This window comes from Leucoraja erinacea, chromosome 8, assembly GCF_028641065.1.
Source record: "Leucoraja erinacea ecotype New England chromosome 8, Leri_hhj_1, whole genome shotgun sequence".
Lineage (NCBI taxonomy): Eukaryota > Metazoa > Chordata > Chondrichthyes > Rajiformes > Rajidae > Leucoraja > Leucoraja erinaceus.
Window position 1 is genome coordinate 54,380,500 of NC_073384.1, and position 16,055 is coordinate 54,396,554.

At 39.8% G+C, this 16,055-nt stretch overlaps 1 protein-coding gene across 3 annotated transcripts in view; it reads right to left on the reverse strand.

The window, feature by feature from the left end:
* Nucleotides 1–16,055, reverse strand: part of spata17 (spermatogenesis associated 17) — a 207,514-nt gene that overhangs the window by 159,188 nt on the left and 32,271 nt on the right. For all 3 annotated transcript variants that reach the window (XM_055639730.1, XM_055639729.1, XM_055639731.1), the window contains 2 exons: nucleotides 15,030–15,080; nucleotides 2,939–3,042 (listed from right to left, as the gene is read on the reverse strand). In XM_055639730.1, the coding sequence (XP_055495705.1) occupies nucleotides 2,939–3,042; nucleotides 15,030–15,080 (155 nt within the window). The remainder of the gene's footprint in view (nucleotides 1–2,938; nucleotides 3,043–15,029; nucleotides 15,081–16,055) is intronic.

Below are 16,055 nucleotides of genomic sequence, written 5' to 3' on the forward strand. Positions count from 1 at the left end.
TGTTGATGTAAACAGCTCACATCAAAAATTAGTAGTTTTCTCTTCCCACAAGAATGTTACTGCAAATTGTACCATATTGTCTGTTAAATTTCACGCTTTATCGCTATTGTGATGTTCCTCTAAACAGCACTACGTGCAGTCACGCACCAAGGTAACTTGTTCTGCATCTATTATACAGCCCATTTCATCTTACATTGCAAGATGCTATAAATGTCGCATAATTTAACTCTAATTCAAAGCATGATAAATTTAGAAAAATCGAACTTTCGCCTTAATCATACTTTTTCATCAGGAAAGTTGCTTTCCAGTCAGCTTTGTGCATTCCTGGACTGGAATTACACCAACATTATTTTAGATTTACACTGTTTTCTATGCCCGTCTTACCACGGAAACATGTGCTTAAACTTCCTACCAATTGCTTTTGCTTAGCTCACAACACTTATGGATGTAAAATTACCAATACCAACTAGTCAACCATCTCCTTCCATATATTTAATTTTCAGAGCCAAGTTTTTTGATTTACCTGTGAATCTTCCAGCATTATGCTGGTGAAAAAATTATCAGGAGGATGGAAAAAATATTCTTGGATGTGCCTAAAGATACATGGGTGACACATGGGTGGAGCTGCTGCCTCGCAGGACATGAGGAATTTGCATATTATCCCCATGACCATGTGAGTTTCCTTTGGGTGCTGCACCCTCCCAGGGTGACAAATTAATTGATGACAGTAGATTGTGTCTGATCTATAGGTGAGTAATAGGATCCAAGGGGAGTTAATAGGAATGCAGAGAGAATAAGAATGAGATGATTGGCATGCATTCAGTGGGCTAAAACCTCTTTCCATGTTGTATGATTCAAATAATTAATTATACTACTAGCATCAGCAGTTGCACCATCAATGAAGATAAGTGAGTCAGTACCTTCAGCAGCCATACATGCCCAGGCCATAACACACCCACCCCTGTGTTTCACAGATGAGGTGGTTGGCTTTGGATCTAGGACAGTTCCTTCTCTCCATACTTTGCTCTTTATTATAGAGAGAATGGTTCTGTCATCAGCTGTGGAGGACTTCCTTGGCCTGCCAGTCCCTTTGCCATAGTAAGTTCACCAGTGCTCCCTTTCATCTTAATGATGTTCCAAACAGTTGATTTTGGTAAGCCTAAGGTTTGGCTGATGTCTCTGACAGTATTATTCTTGTTTCTCAGTCTCACAATGACTTCTTTAACTTTCATTGGCACAACTTTGGTCCTCATGTTGATAAACAGCATTAAAGGATTTCAAAAATGATGGAAAGACTGGAGGAAAGACTAGATGCTGAGAGCTCTCTTATACCTGCATTAAGGAGGCAATTAATAATAATAATAATAATAATAATAATAATACATTTTATTTGCGAGCACCTTTCAAAGTCTCAAGGACACCTTACAGAAAATTAACAAGAGAGAAGAAACATATAGTCGGAGTAAAATAGATAATAAGGACATCACCAATACACAAATTAAAGACAGAATTCGCTCCAAACACAAAAAATCAAAAACACAATGTGAAGAGAGAGCAGCGGCAGCTAAAGCGCGCCAGCGTCCACTCTCCCTTCCGACAGCCATCTTGGACACAAACTAACATATTCACATTACACACAGAAAATCAACCCCCCACAATGGTTACCACTGTGGGGGAAGGCACAATGTCCAGTCCCCATCCCCAGTTCTCCCAAAGTCAGGCCTATTGAGGCCTCCGCTATTGCCTCCACGGAGGCCATATGTTCCTGGCCGTTCTGGCCGGGTGCTGTTGCCCCGGCGTCGGGAGAGTCCTTTCAGCGGCTGGGCCACCTGGAACGGCCGCTTCCTAACTGGGGACCGCGTCTTCCGAAGCCGACAAGGCCACACCGATTTGGAGCTCCCAGGCTCCCGATGTTAAAGTCGGCGCCGCCCGCTCCGCTCCGCAGACCCGCAGCCCGGTGTTGAACTCGGCGGTCATCAGCTCCAGCGCGTCGATCCAGCGCGGCGACCCAGGCAAGGCATCGCCCGCTCCGCTCCGCGATAGCGCTCCAGCGCTGTGCCACCACCGAAGCCGAGGTGCTGGGCGGTCCCCGCCAGGAAACGGCGCTCCACGCCCGCTGGTAGGCCACAAGGACAGGTCGACGGGGCAGCCCGGAGAAAAAGCTGCCTCACCGACCAGGTAGGGACCTAGAAATATTTTTACCCCCTACACCCCACATTAAAAATACTATCTCTCCCACAAACAGGGCACAGGACTAAGTAAAACTGCAAAATAAAAGTGAATTAGACGGACGGCTGCTGGTTAGCAGCCGTTCCCCAAGATGGCTCCTCCCACACCTGAACACTTAATTGAACAGCAATTAAACACACCTGAGCAATTACAGACGTCTGTGAAGCCATGTGTTCCAAACATTATGGTGCCCTGAAATGGGGGGACTATGTATAAACTCAGGTGTAATTTCTACATGGTGAAACCAAAATGTATAAAACTGGTCTGACAATGTGCACTTTTAACCACATGTAATTTTTTTTACTACAAATCTCAAATTGTGGAGTACAGAGGCAAATAAATAAATGATGGGTCTTTGTCCCAAACATTATGGAGAGCACTGTATTCTGGTTTAGCACAAATCAAAGGCTCATTTTGAGAACTTTTTATGGTATGTGGGACTCTTTTCACCAAGGCCATTCAGAATTGTGCACTGTATGTGAAATCAGCAGTAATGTTAAACGCAGCTTAATTGTATCATGCAATTGTTATGAAATCTCATTAATTATTCATTTTTTTGATTTCCAAATGTTTTCAAATATATCATTGCAACCATATTTTTTTGCAAATGTTTATTTACTTCCAATTCCTTCAAGTCTTGTATTATTCTGCAAGTCCATGAAAAATAAATAATCGGCACATGATCACAATGTTAAATGCTGCAGCTTACCTTACAATTTGATTTTTCATGCTGAGGCCTCTGAAATAATTCTTCATTTCATAGTAATTATGGATACACTTTCGAACATAATGTCCACGCCACCTTTTCTGGATCTAACATGGCAATTAAAACATGTGTTAATTGTTAATGCAAGTTAGTTAGTTCATCAAGTACTAACTTAGTTTGCGATTTTCAGTAAATAAATATTATTATAATTTATAAACTTAATAGTTTAGTTTCCCTTTTTATGGACTTCCCATGCCATTTTCATTTTCAACCTACCACTGCTTGCAAAAACAGTGTCTTCCTCAAGTGAATAGTTTTAGCTTTCCACTACTAGCTTGATGATAAAGAAAATAGTTTTAGTAAAATCACATTAATGAACATGTGACAAAAGATAAAGCAGTTCCTTCCTAAGATTTAGGTTCTTACATACAATACTGCATTTTGACATAGATAATACATGCTTATAAGATGATAAATAAATATAATGGAAAAACTGCCAGGAGGAAAGACAAAAGGGAAGAATATTTTAAAGCAATTTTATGACAGGAATCCTTGAGTTTTGATGTTTTCAAATATGTCTTAATTATTCATTACAGAGTTTACAGAGTGGGTGCAAGGCAGTTTTAAGGCTCTAAAGGTGATTAAAACAATTAATTGGAATACATCTCCAAAAGCAACGTAGGTATGTTGTGACTACACAAGGAGTCTGAAGATAGGTCTTCACCTGAAACACCACTCATCTATGTTCTCCAGGGATGTCTGACCTGCTGAGTTACTCTAGCACATCGTGTCCTTTTAGGTAAGTTTCATCTTCGGACGGTATTTTCTCTCATTTTAGGTATGGCTTTCAGATGAAAATATGAAAATGGACCACCTTCTTCTCCCACATATGGTAAACTTTCCCCAAAATTCTCATGCAGTGCAGAGAGGTTGCTAATTAAATGTAAATAGGGATTGACAAGCAAGATAGCCTGAGCTTCCTGCTAGGAACATTGGGTAGACGATGCAGTTAATTATTGTGCAAGATTTACGACTATTTGTTTATGGCTACACAAGGATAAATTTAACTTGCAAAAACATGCAGAAAATTATTTTTTATTTTGAAACCACATGTTGTGCTTCATAACACATGGAGTACTTGTTGAAATATAATCACTGTGATTATGTAGGCAAATCCACCAGTTAAATGCATATAGTTAGACACAATAAAAAGGGATAAATAGTGTAACTATTGGCTGAAATACTGATAGAATTGGCTGTACTTTTTCGAAGTCTTAAACTATTTTACATAAATCTAACCAATGAGATGCCTTACTGGAAATCTAAAATTAAAAAAAAAAAAACATTTTTTGTCAATCAAAAACACACCAACAAATGAAAGTCTGAACGAAATTTCGTTGCATCTGGCTCACCGTGCAACATAAAATAACAAAAGGATAAAATAGATAAAAAGATAAAAAGATAAAATAGATAAAAAGATAAAATAGATAATAGTGGCGGCACATTATATGGAATTCAAGAGTCTGATGGCTCGGGGAAAGAAGCTGTTGCAAAACCTGGCCGTTTTGCTCTTTATACTGCGATACCTTTTGCCCGAGGGCAGCAGGGTGAACAGTCCAGGATGGAGATGTGTGGGGTCTTTTATAATGCTGTTGGCCTTGGACAAGCAACGTTTGCTCGCAATGTCCCGGATTGAAGGAAGAGAAGTCCCGATGACTTTTTCAGCTGTCCTCACCACTCTCTGCACGGACTTCCAGTCGGAGGCTTTGCAGTCCCCAAAGCTGGTCAAAATGCTCTCTATAGTGCCCCTGTAGAAAGTGGTGAGGACAGGATGGGGGAGGTGAGCTCTTCTCATCCCGCGCAGAAAGTGTAACCGCTGCTGCGCTCTCTTAACTAGTGATGCAACGTTTTGTGACCAGGTCAGACTGTTCGTGATCTGCACCCCCAGGAACTTAGTGCTAATGACCAACTCCACCGATGTCATTAACGTGTAGTGGTGTGTGACTGTGCCGGTTTCTCCTGAAGTCAACGATGACCTCCTTTGTTTTGTCAACATTCAGGATCAGATTGTTCACCAGTTGTTTCACCTCCTCCCTATAAGCCAGTTCATTGTCGTCCCGGATAAGGCCCACCACTGTTGTGTCATTTCGTATTTCATGATGTGGTTTGTACTAAACCTAAGGTACTAAACATAGGATATATTCAGCAAGATAGGCAGCATTAGTTGGTAGTAAAAAAAGTTGGGATATTTAGATTGATGATCGTTCAGAAGTTAGAGATTTAAGACTGCAGATGTGGGAGACGAGGAAAGGACAACAACATCAAAAGTAAAAGTAAAAATAGAACACCTTCTACCAGTCATTTTACAACCTTTTAGGCTCAACTTTGTTCAACTATTTTTGAATGAGTTTTTCTATTTCAGGTTCTTATAATTTACTCTGCCCTTTGTTATTTCTTATCCACATAACCTGCATGTACTCTCCCTCCACGTGACCTTTAGTTGCCTACAGCTTATCACTAGCCTCATTTATGAACTACCACACTTTGTATTATGTAATTTCTTCTGCCCCCCCCCCCATTCAATCACAAATATTTCCTTTTGTTCTCTCATTCCTAATTGCTTTAAACTGATCACTGTCAAGATTTATTTTCTCTTGAGGGTAGCAGTAAACAGTTATAGTAAGAGTTACCAATTCTGAGGAAAGGTGATTCACCAATACTACCTCACAAACTCTGTATTTCTCTGGTTTATTTTCAGTCAAAAATAAGCTCAGTCCAACATCTGAAATGCTGTACTCCCTCACTAGTGTAGGCTAGTATCAGGCTTATGTATGCTAAAATGGAGTTTGAACTGAAATGCTTTTATTTTGTTTGCAAGAGTGTTAATCATCAAATCAACCTGCCATTCACATTACAACACTGCTAATACTTAGCTGTTCTATTAAAATTCAGTGTTTAATTGGAATCTATAAATTTGCTGTTTTTTTTAGACTAATCTCTTTTTTAAATATGTTAAAATGAAATTAGTTAAAAAAAAAGTTCTGTTCATTCCATGAGCATTGTATGAATTTTTATCTTCATATCATGTCAGTAAAAATATCAAGATGTAAATAGCTCGTTCTATTGAGCAACTAAACTTTATTTTGGATAACACAACACAAATTCCCCTATACAATACCTAACCACCGCGGGTTTGATCCTTGTATCTGTTTGGCCAAGCCTTTCTAGCCTTGTGCAAGCAGAGACACTCCAAAAAGTCACGCAGTCATAGAAACATAGAAAATAGGTGCAGGAGTAGGTCATTTGGCCCTTCGAGCCTGCACCGCCATTCAATATGATCATGGCTGATCATCCAACTCAGTATCCTGTTCCTGCCTTCACTCCATACCCCCTGATCCCTTTAGCCACAAAGGCCACATCTAACTCCCTCTTAAATATAGCCAATGAACTGGCCTCAACTACCTTCTGCGGCAGAGAATTCCAGAGATTCACCACTCTCTGTGTGAAAAAAGTTTTCCTCATCTCGGCCCTAAAAGATTTCCCCCTTATCCTTAAACTGTGACCCCTTGTTCTGGAGCATTTTTCCAGAAGATCGACATCGATCCTCGTGGGAGCTACCTTTTATAGGTCCCTGAACCTTGAGGGGCTGAAACACATGAGGGTGGTCTCTATACCGTCCAATAACACATATCGATTAACACAGTACATGTTGGACAGTTCCCTAACCCAATAACATAGTAACTAATACATTGTATCTGGCAAGACTTCGAGATGGAAGTTAATACAGATGAATAATGCACCATGTGCCTTGGGATTCAGACAACCCAGACAAAGCTTAACATTTCAACCAATCAACAACTATCCAAATAAGGCTTCACAACATTATTTACATTATGTATATCTGGTTTGCATTGACCCAATCAGTCCCATGCATGTTACATCTTATTGTAAGACTATGCAGATGTCCCATTCTTTCTCTGCAGCTCTTATCTAGGCCACAAACAAACTGGCACCATTCAGCAACTTGTCTCAGTTCTGCAAAGGCACATTTAACTTGACCAAAATGGCCTAGAAGTACAGAAGCCCTTACTCAATTTTAATGTAATGGCTGCTTCAATTTAGCCAGGATTAATAGACAATAGAGAAAGGGCTTTAACAGCGAGGGTAATCTGAGACAAATGAGATTAAGATATCTAGTGGAACAAAATATTTAGTAAAAATCAAAATATTTAGCAAAAACAAATGTAACACTTATCTCCTACCACTTAGTGGTGTGGGTTTCTATATGTTGCTAATGCAAGTCTACTTGGATGATTTTCTGATTCACTCTAAACTGGTTACACTTACAAAAATAAACCAATACTTTCAAACAGTGAGGACACCATTATTTCATAAAGCTCACAACATTGCACACAAATGAACAATTAAGACAGGTGTATTATAATCTGTATACAGATTCTAAATCAAATTCTAAATGTTATCTCATTAGTAAGTAGAACAAAGATAAAAAAAAATTAAAGTGTGAAAAATGAAACATATACAGTAGGTGAGCATTTTTGATCCTTCCAAACACAGATATTCAAAAATTCAATTTAAGTCAGAGATTACTCTGAGCACGTATAGCCATTACTTTTTTGACTCCTTATTTGAATGCCAAAAATCTTGTCATTGATTAATACTTGTTGGAAGATTTCAATGGAAGCAATTGTGTACTCAGCAGATAACATCTTCCCAACAGCCAAGCATATCCCATTCCAAACGTCAGCTGTAAGTGACCTTTAGAATCGTCCAATCAATTATGCAGATTCCTCATTAAGTAATGTCAGTCTAAAACCAACCAACTCAATGCCTTACAAATGTAATGACACTTAATCTATGAAAGTAGTATTTCTAATTGTAGAAACAAAAGAGCAAGATACAAAATGCAACTGAGTCAATACACTGAATTACTAGCAATATCAGGAGAATGAGTGCCACCATTCCTCTGGACATAATTGTGGGGGTTATTCTCAGGTTGTATTCATCAGTGTCAATCGCAAACCCCATCAGAATGTGTAGAACTATATTTGTATACATCAAGTAAGCGCCATGGCAGTATGTTCTAGCAGGTTCACTGATGCCATAAGCAAGAGTTCAAAGTGATGCTTAACTGCTTCCCTGATCTGGAACCCATGTTGGGACAATCTTTTACTTGTTTCAATGAAGTATGCCTCTCCCTTTGGTGTGCAGGACTCAAGAGATAGGCAAAATCCCTATCAGACCGATAGAATACAAATTTCATAGGGTCCAACAAAGCGGCATGGGCAGTATGTGTCTAGCAGGTTCACTGATGACCCCATAAGCAAGAGTTCAAAGTGATGCGGGTTAGGACTGCTGCTGCTGCTGCCGCCGCTGCCTGATCGGAGGCTGCTGCTGCGGGTCTGTGGACGGCGGCACCGGGAGCACTCCCTTTTTTTCGGGGCTCCTGCAACGGCAAATGGGTCGAAAGCTCCTGTAGCGGGCCTCTCTGCCCCCGCTTTGGTGAATGCACTTTGGACTCAAGAGATAGCCCTCGCAAACAATCGCCATCGCCAGCCGGGGGCTTTCAGACATCGATGCAGTGGAGAATATTTGGCCTTCCATCAAGCTATTTCCAGTAAGGGATTCGGCATTTCATTGGGACCTCCAGGGGTCCAAATGCCAATTAAATATACTCTTGACTCTTGACATCGTTTGTCCTGTAAGATGCATATAGGAAATCCCCGTAACCCTGCAGGTTAGATTGGTAGAAAAATCCAAACATTTTGTCTCCTAATCACTGAAAATTGTTTTCACAGTTATTGCTATGATTTTGAGTACATCTGTTCTTCAGTCGACAGGACAGCTGAAAACTTGTGCTCAAGTCCTGAAAACGTAACAGATGATGCAGAGGAAGTCAAGCCTTATGTGCCAATACAACTAATACAAAGACACACCTTAAATACTTCAGCAGAAGGAATAATCAAGATCCAATATTTATGCTTGCCTGAGAAACAAATCAAATATCAGTCAATCATATGATTGATAATCATTGCTAATCTATGATTTTCTGAACTTTGGAGACAAATAACAAACAATTAAATTACTGAGAGAGATTGGGTAACTAGGACTCTATTCCTTGGAGCATAGGTGGCTCCACCATTCAGCTGGATTTAGCTACACAATCACAATGATTATATCTTATAGTGTATAAAATCATGAGGGGAATTGATAAGGTGAATGCAGTCTTTTAACCAGAATAGGGGAATCAAGAATCATAGAGCATAGGTATAAGGTGAGGGGAAAGATTTAGTAGCTACCTGAAGGGCAATGTTTTCATTCAGAGGATGGTGGGTATATGGAATGAGCTGCCAGAGGAGGTCATTGAGGCAGGTACAATAACAACATTTAAAATACACTTGGACTGGTATATGGATAGGAAAGGTTTAGAGGGATGTAGGCCAAATGTGGGTAAATGGGTCAGCATGGACAAATTGGGCTGAAAGGCCTGTTTCCATGCTGTTTGACTGTGAGTTAAACAATAATCTAAAAAGCCAATGCTGCAAATATTGGAAATCTAAAATAAATGGAACTGCTGGCAATATTTAAACAGGTTGGAGAATTTTGGTAGAATGAGAAATTTCCTATGACTCTTTTGTGGGGCAATGTATAAGCACTTTTCATATATCTTGAAGGCACATATTACATTAATGTCTTCATATTCCAAGAGACCAATGTGTCTAACAACTAATAAAGCCAGCTACAATATGGCCCAAAGTTGAAAACGGACTAATCTAATACTTGTGATACTGAAATGTTATCACCAGTATATTGGCTGGCTGATCACTGCTGCCAAGGCAACATCTCCTAGATATTCTTGCAAGAATATATTTCCCACTGAACAAGGGAGAATGAAGACCTGCTCCAGCAACATAATCAGTCACACAGCTGGCAGGTTGAGAAGACGCTACTCAAATTGCTTGGTATAACCCAAATCCTGAATTGAGTGAACTGAAGCATGGTACGTTAAATGTCTTGATCACTATGATAAAGCTTTACCACAATCCCTTAGAGCTGCTAGCCCAGGAATACTGGACCCTTAGAAATCAATCCCAACTTCATAAATTCCAATCTGATGTAAAAACAGCAAACCAGAGTCCAACTGTCAACTGCTTTGAACAATGTCCTCAATGCTGCCAGAAACTCATAGCAACATCAGCAAACGTGGTTAGAATATTATAACCCAAACCATATTCTAGGTGCAAACAAGACTCTTTAGTTTGCTTCATCTGCAAGTCTTGATATTGTCTTGGCCTTGAAATATTAATTTAATTTCTCATTCTACCAATATTTCCCAACCTGTTTGAATATTGCCAGCACTTCCATTTATTTTAGATTTTCAATATTTGCAGCATTTGGCTTTTTAAAGATTATTGTTTAATTCACAGCCACTTCTACTTCAGAAATGGCTTGAAAAAGTACTGCACTTCTCTTTGATAGCATCTTGGGGGCAGCACAGTGGCACAGCGGTAGAGTCTCTGTCTTACAAATGGGCAAATGGTACTAGCTTAGATGAGGCATCATGGTCAGCATCGACGAGTTGGGCCAAAGAGCCCAATTCCGTGCTGCATGACTCTATCACTTCTATCTGGAATATAATCAGTGACCGAGCCTCGTCATCTTTAACCTGAATGGCTGACCCGAATGGCAATTTTGCAATTGTTAGTTCTAGCTCTGTCAGAAGATACCGGCTCTGTATTTGCTCCGTAGATTTATGCACATTCAAATCATATTACCTCTCATTTTGCTAAACTCTTGGTGAGCAGAAGCCCACTCTGTTTAATCTCTTCTCAAATAACAAGCATGACATTCTGGAATCTGTTAATTCTTTGCTCAATTCACAGCAACAACAAAAAAATAATCAACCAACAATACCAAACTGCTGGAGGAATTTAGCAGGCTAGGCAGCATCTATGGAGGGAAAAGGACAGACAATATTTTAAGTCAGGACCCTTCTTCAGACTTTTCCTTTCCATATATACTGTCTGACTTACTGAATTCCTCCAGCAGCTTGCCCTTTGCTCAATAATATAGCATCTGCAGTCTCTTGTGACTCTGTTTTAAATCAAATTGAGTCTGCTAGGTTTCTTAATGCACCAAGCAATTGTAGCTTTGGAACAATTTTGTAACCTTTCAATGCTCAGGTATTCTTCAGTGTTTCCTATCTCAGGTTAATTATCTCCATGTGTGTTATCTCCCCTTCAAGAGATGAAGGTTTAGAGAAAGCATCTTATATCAATGCTTAAGATGCTGCCTCACCCGCTGAGTTTCTCCAGCATTTTCGTCTACCTTATATCAATGGTTCTTCACTGCTGTGGCGGGCAATCAGTGATATGTTTATCAATGGGTAAACACTGAAATTATTGTAATGGGCAAGTGGTACATAGTTGGCATGCTGCCAGCATTGCAATCACATATCACAATCCCTGCGCTCACTTTCTAGGTCCATCAATCAAATTTAGCCTCCAAAGTTAAATAATTTTTTCTTAAGCACACTTTTTGAACCAATAGTATTTTTTTTTTCTGTAGAGATTTTAAAAAGATTCTATATTATTTAAAAAAGATATAAAGTTGTTCCACAATGTGCTTCATTCAGATTATTCAAGTTACTTGACCACTGATATCTAAATGCGTTTACATTTTCAGTGTAATAGTCAATGAAATAATTGAATTAAATGGCAGGTCTTGTACAGTTGATCATTTTTATTAACAATCTTTGTTGATTATAATTACTTTGATTCTATTATTTCCCTGACCACTTTAGCACAATGTTTAAGTATTGGGGAAAAAAAACTTGTTTCTAGGCTTCAAGCAATCAGACTCTTGGCAAGAACGAGTGTACAGGAGAAGTTCATGTGACTAGTTTTCTGACTTTCTTTGTTCTAGTCTAACTGTACTCCGCAAATAAAATCAGTCAGCTTGGATACATCAAGATTTTGTTGCATCAAACGATGCAAGTGGGGCATGCTTCCTATCACTCTGGTGCAGGGCCGGATTTAGATGAAGAGAGGCCCTAGGCTATTCCACTTGAGAGGCTCCTCCCAATCCCCCACCCCCATGACGAGAGGAAGATGGAATAGTCCACCAGATTGACACCGACGTGCAGCCGAGCGTGGCCAATGAGATAAAGTCTGGAAAGCTGTGCTTTTTATTTATTGCCAGTTCTAGTGTCGAGTTATCGGCTTAAAACACTATTATTCTGAAATGGAGGGCACTGAAGTGTTGTTTAGAGACTACAGTGCGCTGTGACAGCATATGTAAGAAAGGCCTATGACAGTGCCAAAAATATTTTACACCAGGCCTGTACAAAGCTTTTCAAAAAAGGGGGTGACATGGCAGGATTACAAAAATTTTATGTGAAATAAGTGCAAGCAGTGCATATCACAAGCACGAAGCTCAAAGACCCTGTGGTCCGGGGTAAGGGCCCTGGAAGCTCTGGGGTTTTAGATGCTCTCTGGTGCATTCTGAGCCTTATTTTGGAACATTTTTGCACCAAATTTATGACGAATATTTCAGAAATAATTTTGGTTGAGTCAAGAGTAATGAGTGGGTGGAATGGGATGATTGGGGTCATTGATGTACACATTTAAAAAAAATCAAGAATTGAAGCTGTCCTTGTTTTAATAATCAAGTTGTACTGTAAAATGTGATGTAAAATGTTATAAAGGAGCATGCAAACACTGCAAATAAAATACTGTATGTTTTTGCAATAAATAAAACCTTTTTTTAGAAAACGTTTTGTGTGTTTATTTGATTGCCTGTTACTGTTCGACTGTGTTAGTGTGTGCACATTAAAAATATGATGCAAAATGAAAGTCGCAAACTATGGAATACATATTTTTCAGTATTGTTATCAAGGAAAAGAAAGCAGTTCCAATTGTTTGATATTATTCATATGGAAGACAAAATATAATTGCTCTAAAACCTAGCTTAATTTTGCAATCTCACTAAAGATAATCCCCCTTTCCCTCTCCCCCCTCCTCCTTCCCCCTCCCCTCCCTCCCTCCCCCTCTCCCCTCCCCCTTCTCTTCTCCCCCCCCCCCCCCGTCTCAATCCCCCCCCCTTTCCCCCCCTCCCACACAGGCTCCGACCCCCTCTCTCTCTCCCATGCAGCGAGGCTCCAACGCCGCCTCGCAGACACCGCAGCCCCCCGGCCCGTAGAAATGGGCACTCCCGCAACGCCATATTCCACCACTTACCTGGAGTAGACACCTAGGATCTTTGGTAAGTGTAAACACGAGGCAAAGATGCCTATAGCAGAGCAAGAAGGCCATGCTCGCAGATTTCGGAATGCAATGGGCTGACGTGTCATTGTACGCCCAATCCGACACTCAAGCGGAACGTGGGCCTCATTTTTTCATCCGTTTTTTCAGTACCCCCCCCCCCCCCCCCCCCCCCCCCCCCCCCACCCCCCCCCCCCACCCCAAGTATTTCGACTGGCGCAGTGTCCAACACATCGAAACAAAGTTGCAAGACAGGAACACTTGCTGCAGCAGGGGAACATTTTTTTTAAAATCCACTTGTGTTACTTTTGAGAATCAGTTCCATTGGAATTATAATACTGAAAACTTGGTCTAGTAAATTATAATACTGAAAATGAGGAGAAGATTTTTACCAAATAACTTTTATATTCACGAGGATGTTTACATAACCGGCTTCCGTCTGCCCATGACTGTACTACGTCTTTTTCGTCGAGTGGACTATCTTGCTTGCTTTAGGATCTTTGGTGTAGAGTGAAAATGGAGATCTTAACCCGCATGGGCGCACTGCGCATGCAGGGAGAGACAGCGTCATTTTGCTTAGCTGCTGCGTCACCGGCTTCCCCCAACTGCGCAGGCGCGGATGGCTGCAATTTTTTCCCCCAAAATTTCCAGTGGGCCGGAACCAGAATTTCAGGTAATTTTCGTCAAAGTGGAAATACTGATAGCGCTACAATTTTTTTTTTCTTCTGTGTTTTTATTACTCTGGGAAAAAAACACCTTGGCTGGAGGTCCCCTAGATTTTGAGGCCCTTGACTTCAGCCTTCAGGTAAATCCGGCCCTGCCGAGGCCCCCCTAGATCTCGAAGCCCTAAGCTTAAGCTTGTGAAGCTTATACGTAAATCCATCCCTGCTCTAGTGCATGTAATACTAGCTCACAAAAATTTTATCATGACCAAATTTATGCCCGGCACGGGGAAGCTGAGATCCCCCCCTCCGATGCGGGAGCTTGACCGCGCCGACGCGGAGGGCTCGACCGCCGGCTGTGGAAGCCAAGATCGCCCTGACAACGGTAGGTTCCAGAGCCCCGACCGCGGAGAACAAAGTAGGGAAGGAGATTGAACTTGTTTCGCCTTCCATCACAGCGAGGAATGTGGGGAGCCGCTGTGGTGGATGTTCATGTTAAAAAATTATTTGGGTAACTTATCGCTCTTTATTGGAATGACTATAAGGCAAATCTAATTCATTGTATGTGGCAAAACAACTTGGCTAAGAAAGTACTATTATGATTATGTTTTCCTTAGTATTGTTTTAATCTTGACATCATGTACTCTGGTTATTGTCACCCCCCGACAATTTTTTTCCCCTCACATTTCTCAGCTGTCCCATCTTTCACAGCAAATATTAATGTTTGTGCCAATCTGTGCATGTGATGTTAAAAAAATTAAGTCTCCTGAAAGTAAAAATAAAATTTACTTTATGCAAACACCACATTGAAACCCTATAGCTTCTATTTTTAATTCCCACAAGATGGCATAATTGTGACAAAATATGGATTAATGGATTGTACATATTTGCAGAATTAAAGATCATCCATGCATATTGTTAAAATTCTGCTACAGTTTAAAGCAGTTTTCTTAAGTAGAAATACACATTCAGAGCAATTTATACAATAAATTGAATTCCTTTCTCCAAACCATATTAAGCAAAAGAATTTGGCACTTTTCCAGTTGGATACTTACTTTGCTTCTGATTTAGATTACCAAATACAGCATAAAAGCATATTTAGAGAACATTTTGATGCCATCATTTGTTGAATAATGAGGGAGATATATTTACCCTGACAGCCATTTCATTGTAGAAATTCATCTTCATAATAAAATATGCTCTCTGTGAATTAAAGATAGAAAAGACTAGTTACAGAAAGATATAGCTTAAATTTGACATATAAAAGTTAAGAATCTTTATAAATAATACATAATAAGAAATGCAGTCACAGAGAGGAAAACTCCAATTGTACATTTAAATGGCAGCTATCGTTTTATCTATAATGCAAACGTAACCATTAAAACATACTTTATTCAAATTACATGCTGTTGGAGATAAATCATCATGAAATGATCTGCACTGAGTTTTATGATCAATGTTACTCTACTAAGAACAGAAATACAAAAAAAAAATCCACAACTGCTGATGGCAGTCTGTACAGTAGAGTTTTAAGCACAAGATCTTTGAAAGGAGTTTCACTGTTGTATATGGGAAATTTACATTTCACACTGTCTGGATGATTTAAAATTTGAAAGAGTCCATGCTTTATTATACTTCTATTCTTCAAAAATATATGTGCGTAAGGATAAAAATGATGCCTTCAAACCCTGTATAAAAGACCATATACTTGACCTCATGAGAACAATTTTCAATGAATTTCATATCATTTAATATACAGTGGCTTGCAAAAGTTTTCATACCACTTGAACTTTTCCACATTTTGTCACGTTACAACCACAAACGTAAATGTATTTTATTGGGATTTTATGTGATAGACCAACACAAAGTGGTGCATAATTGTGAAGTGGAAGGAAAATGATACATAGTTTTCAAATTGTTTTACAAATAAAAAACTGAAAACTGTGGCGTGCAAAAGTATTCAGCCCCCCCCGAGTCAATACTTTGTAGAACCACCTTTCGCTGCAATTACAGTTGCAAGTCTTTTGGGGTATGTCTCTACCAGCTTTGCACATCTAGAGACTGAAATTTTTGCCCATTCTTCTTTGCAAAATAGCTCAAGCTCAGTCAGATTGGATGGAGAGCATCTGTGAACAGCAATTTTCAAGTCTTGCCAGAGATTCTCAATTGGATTTAGGT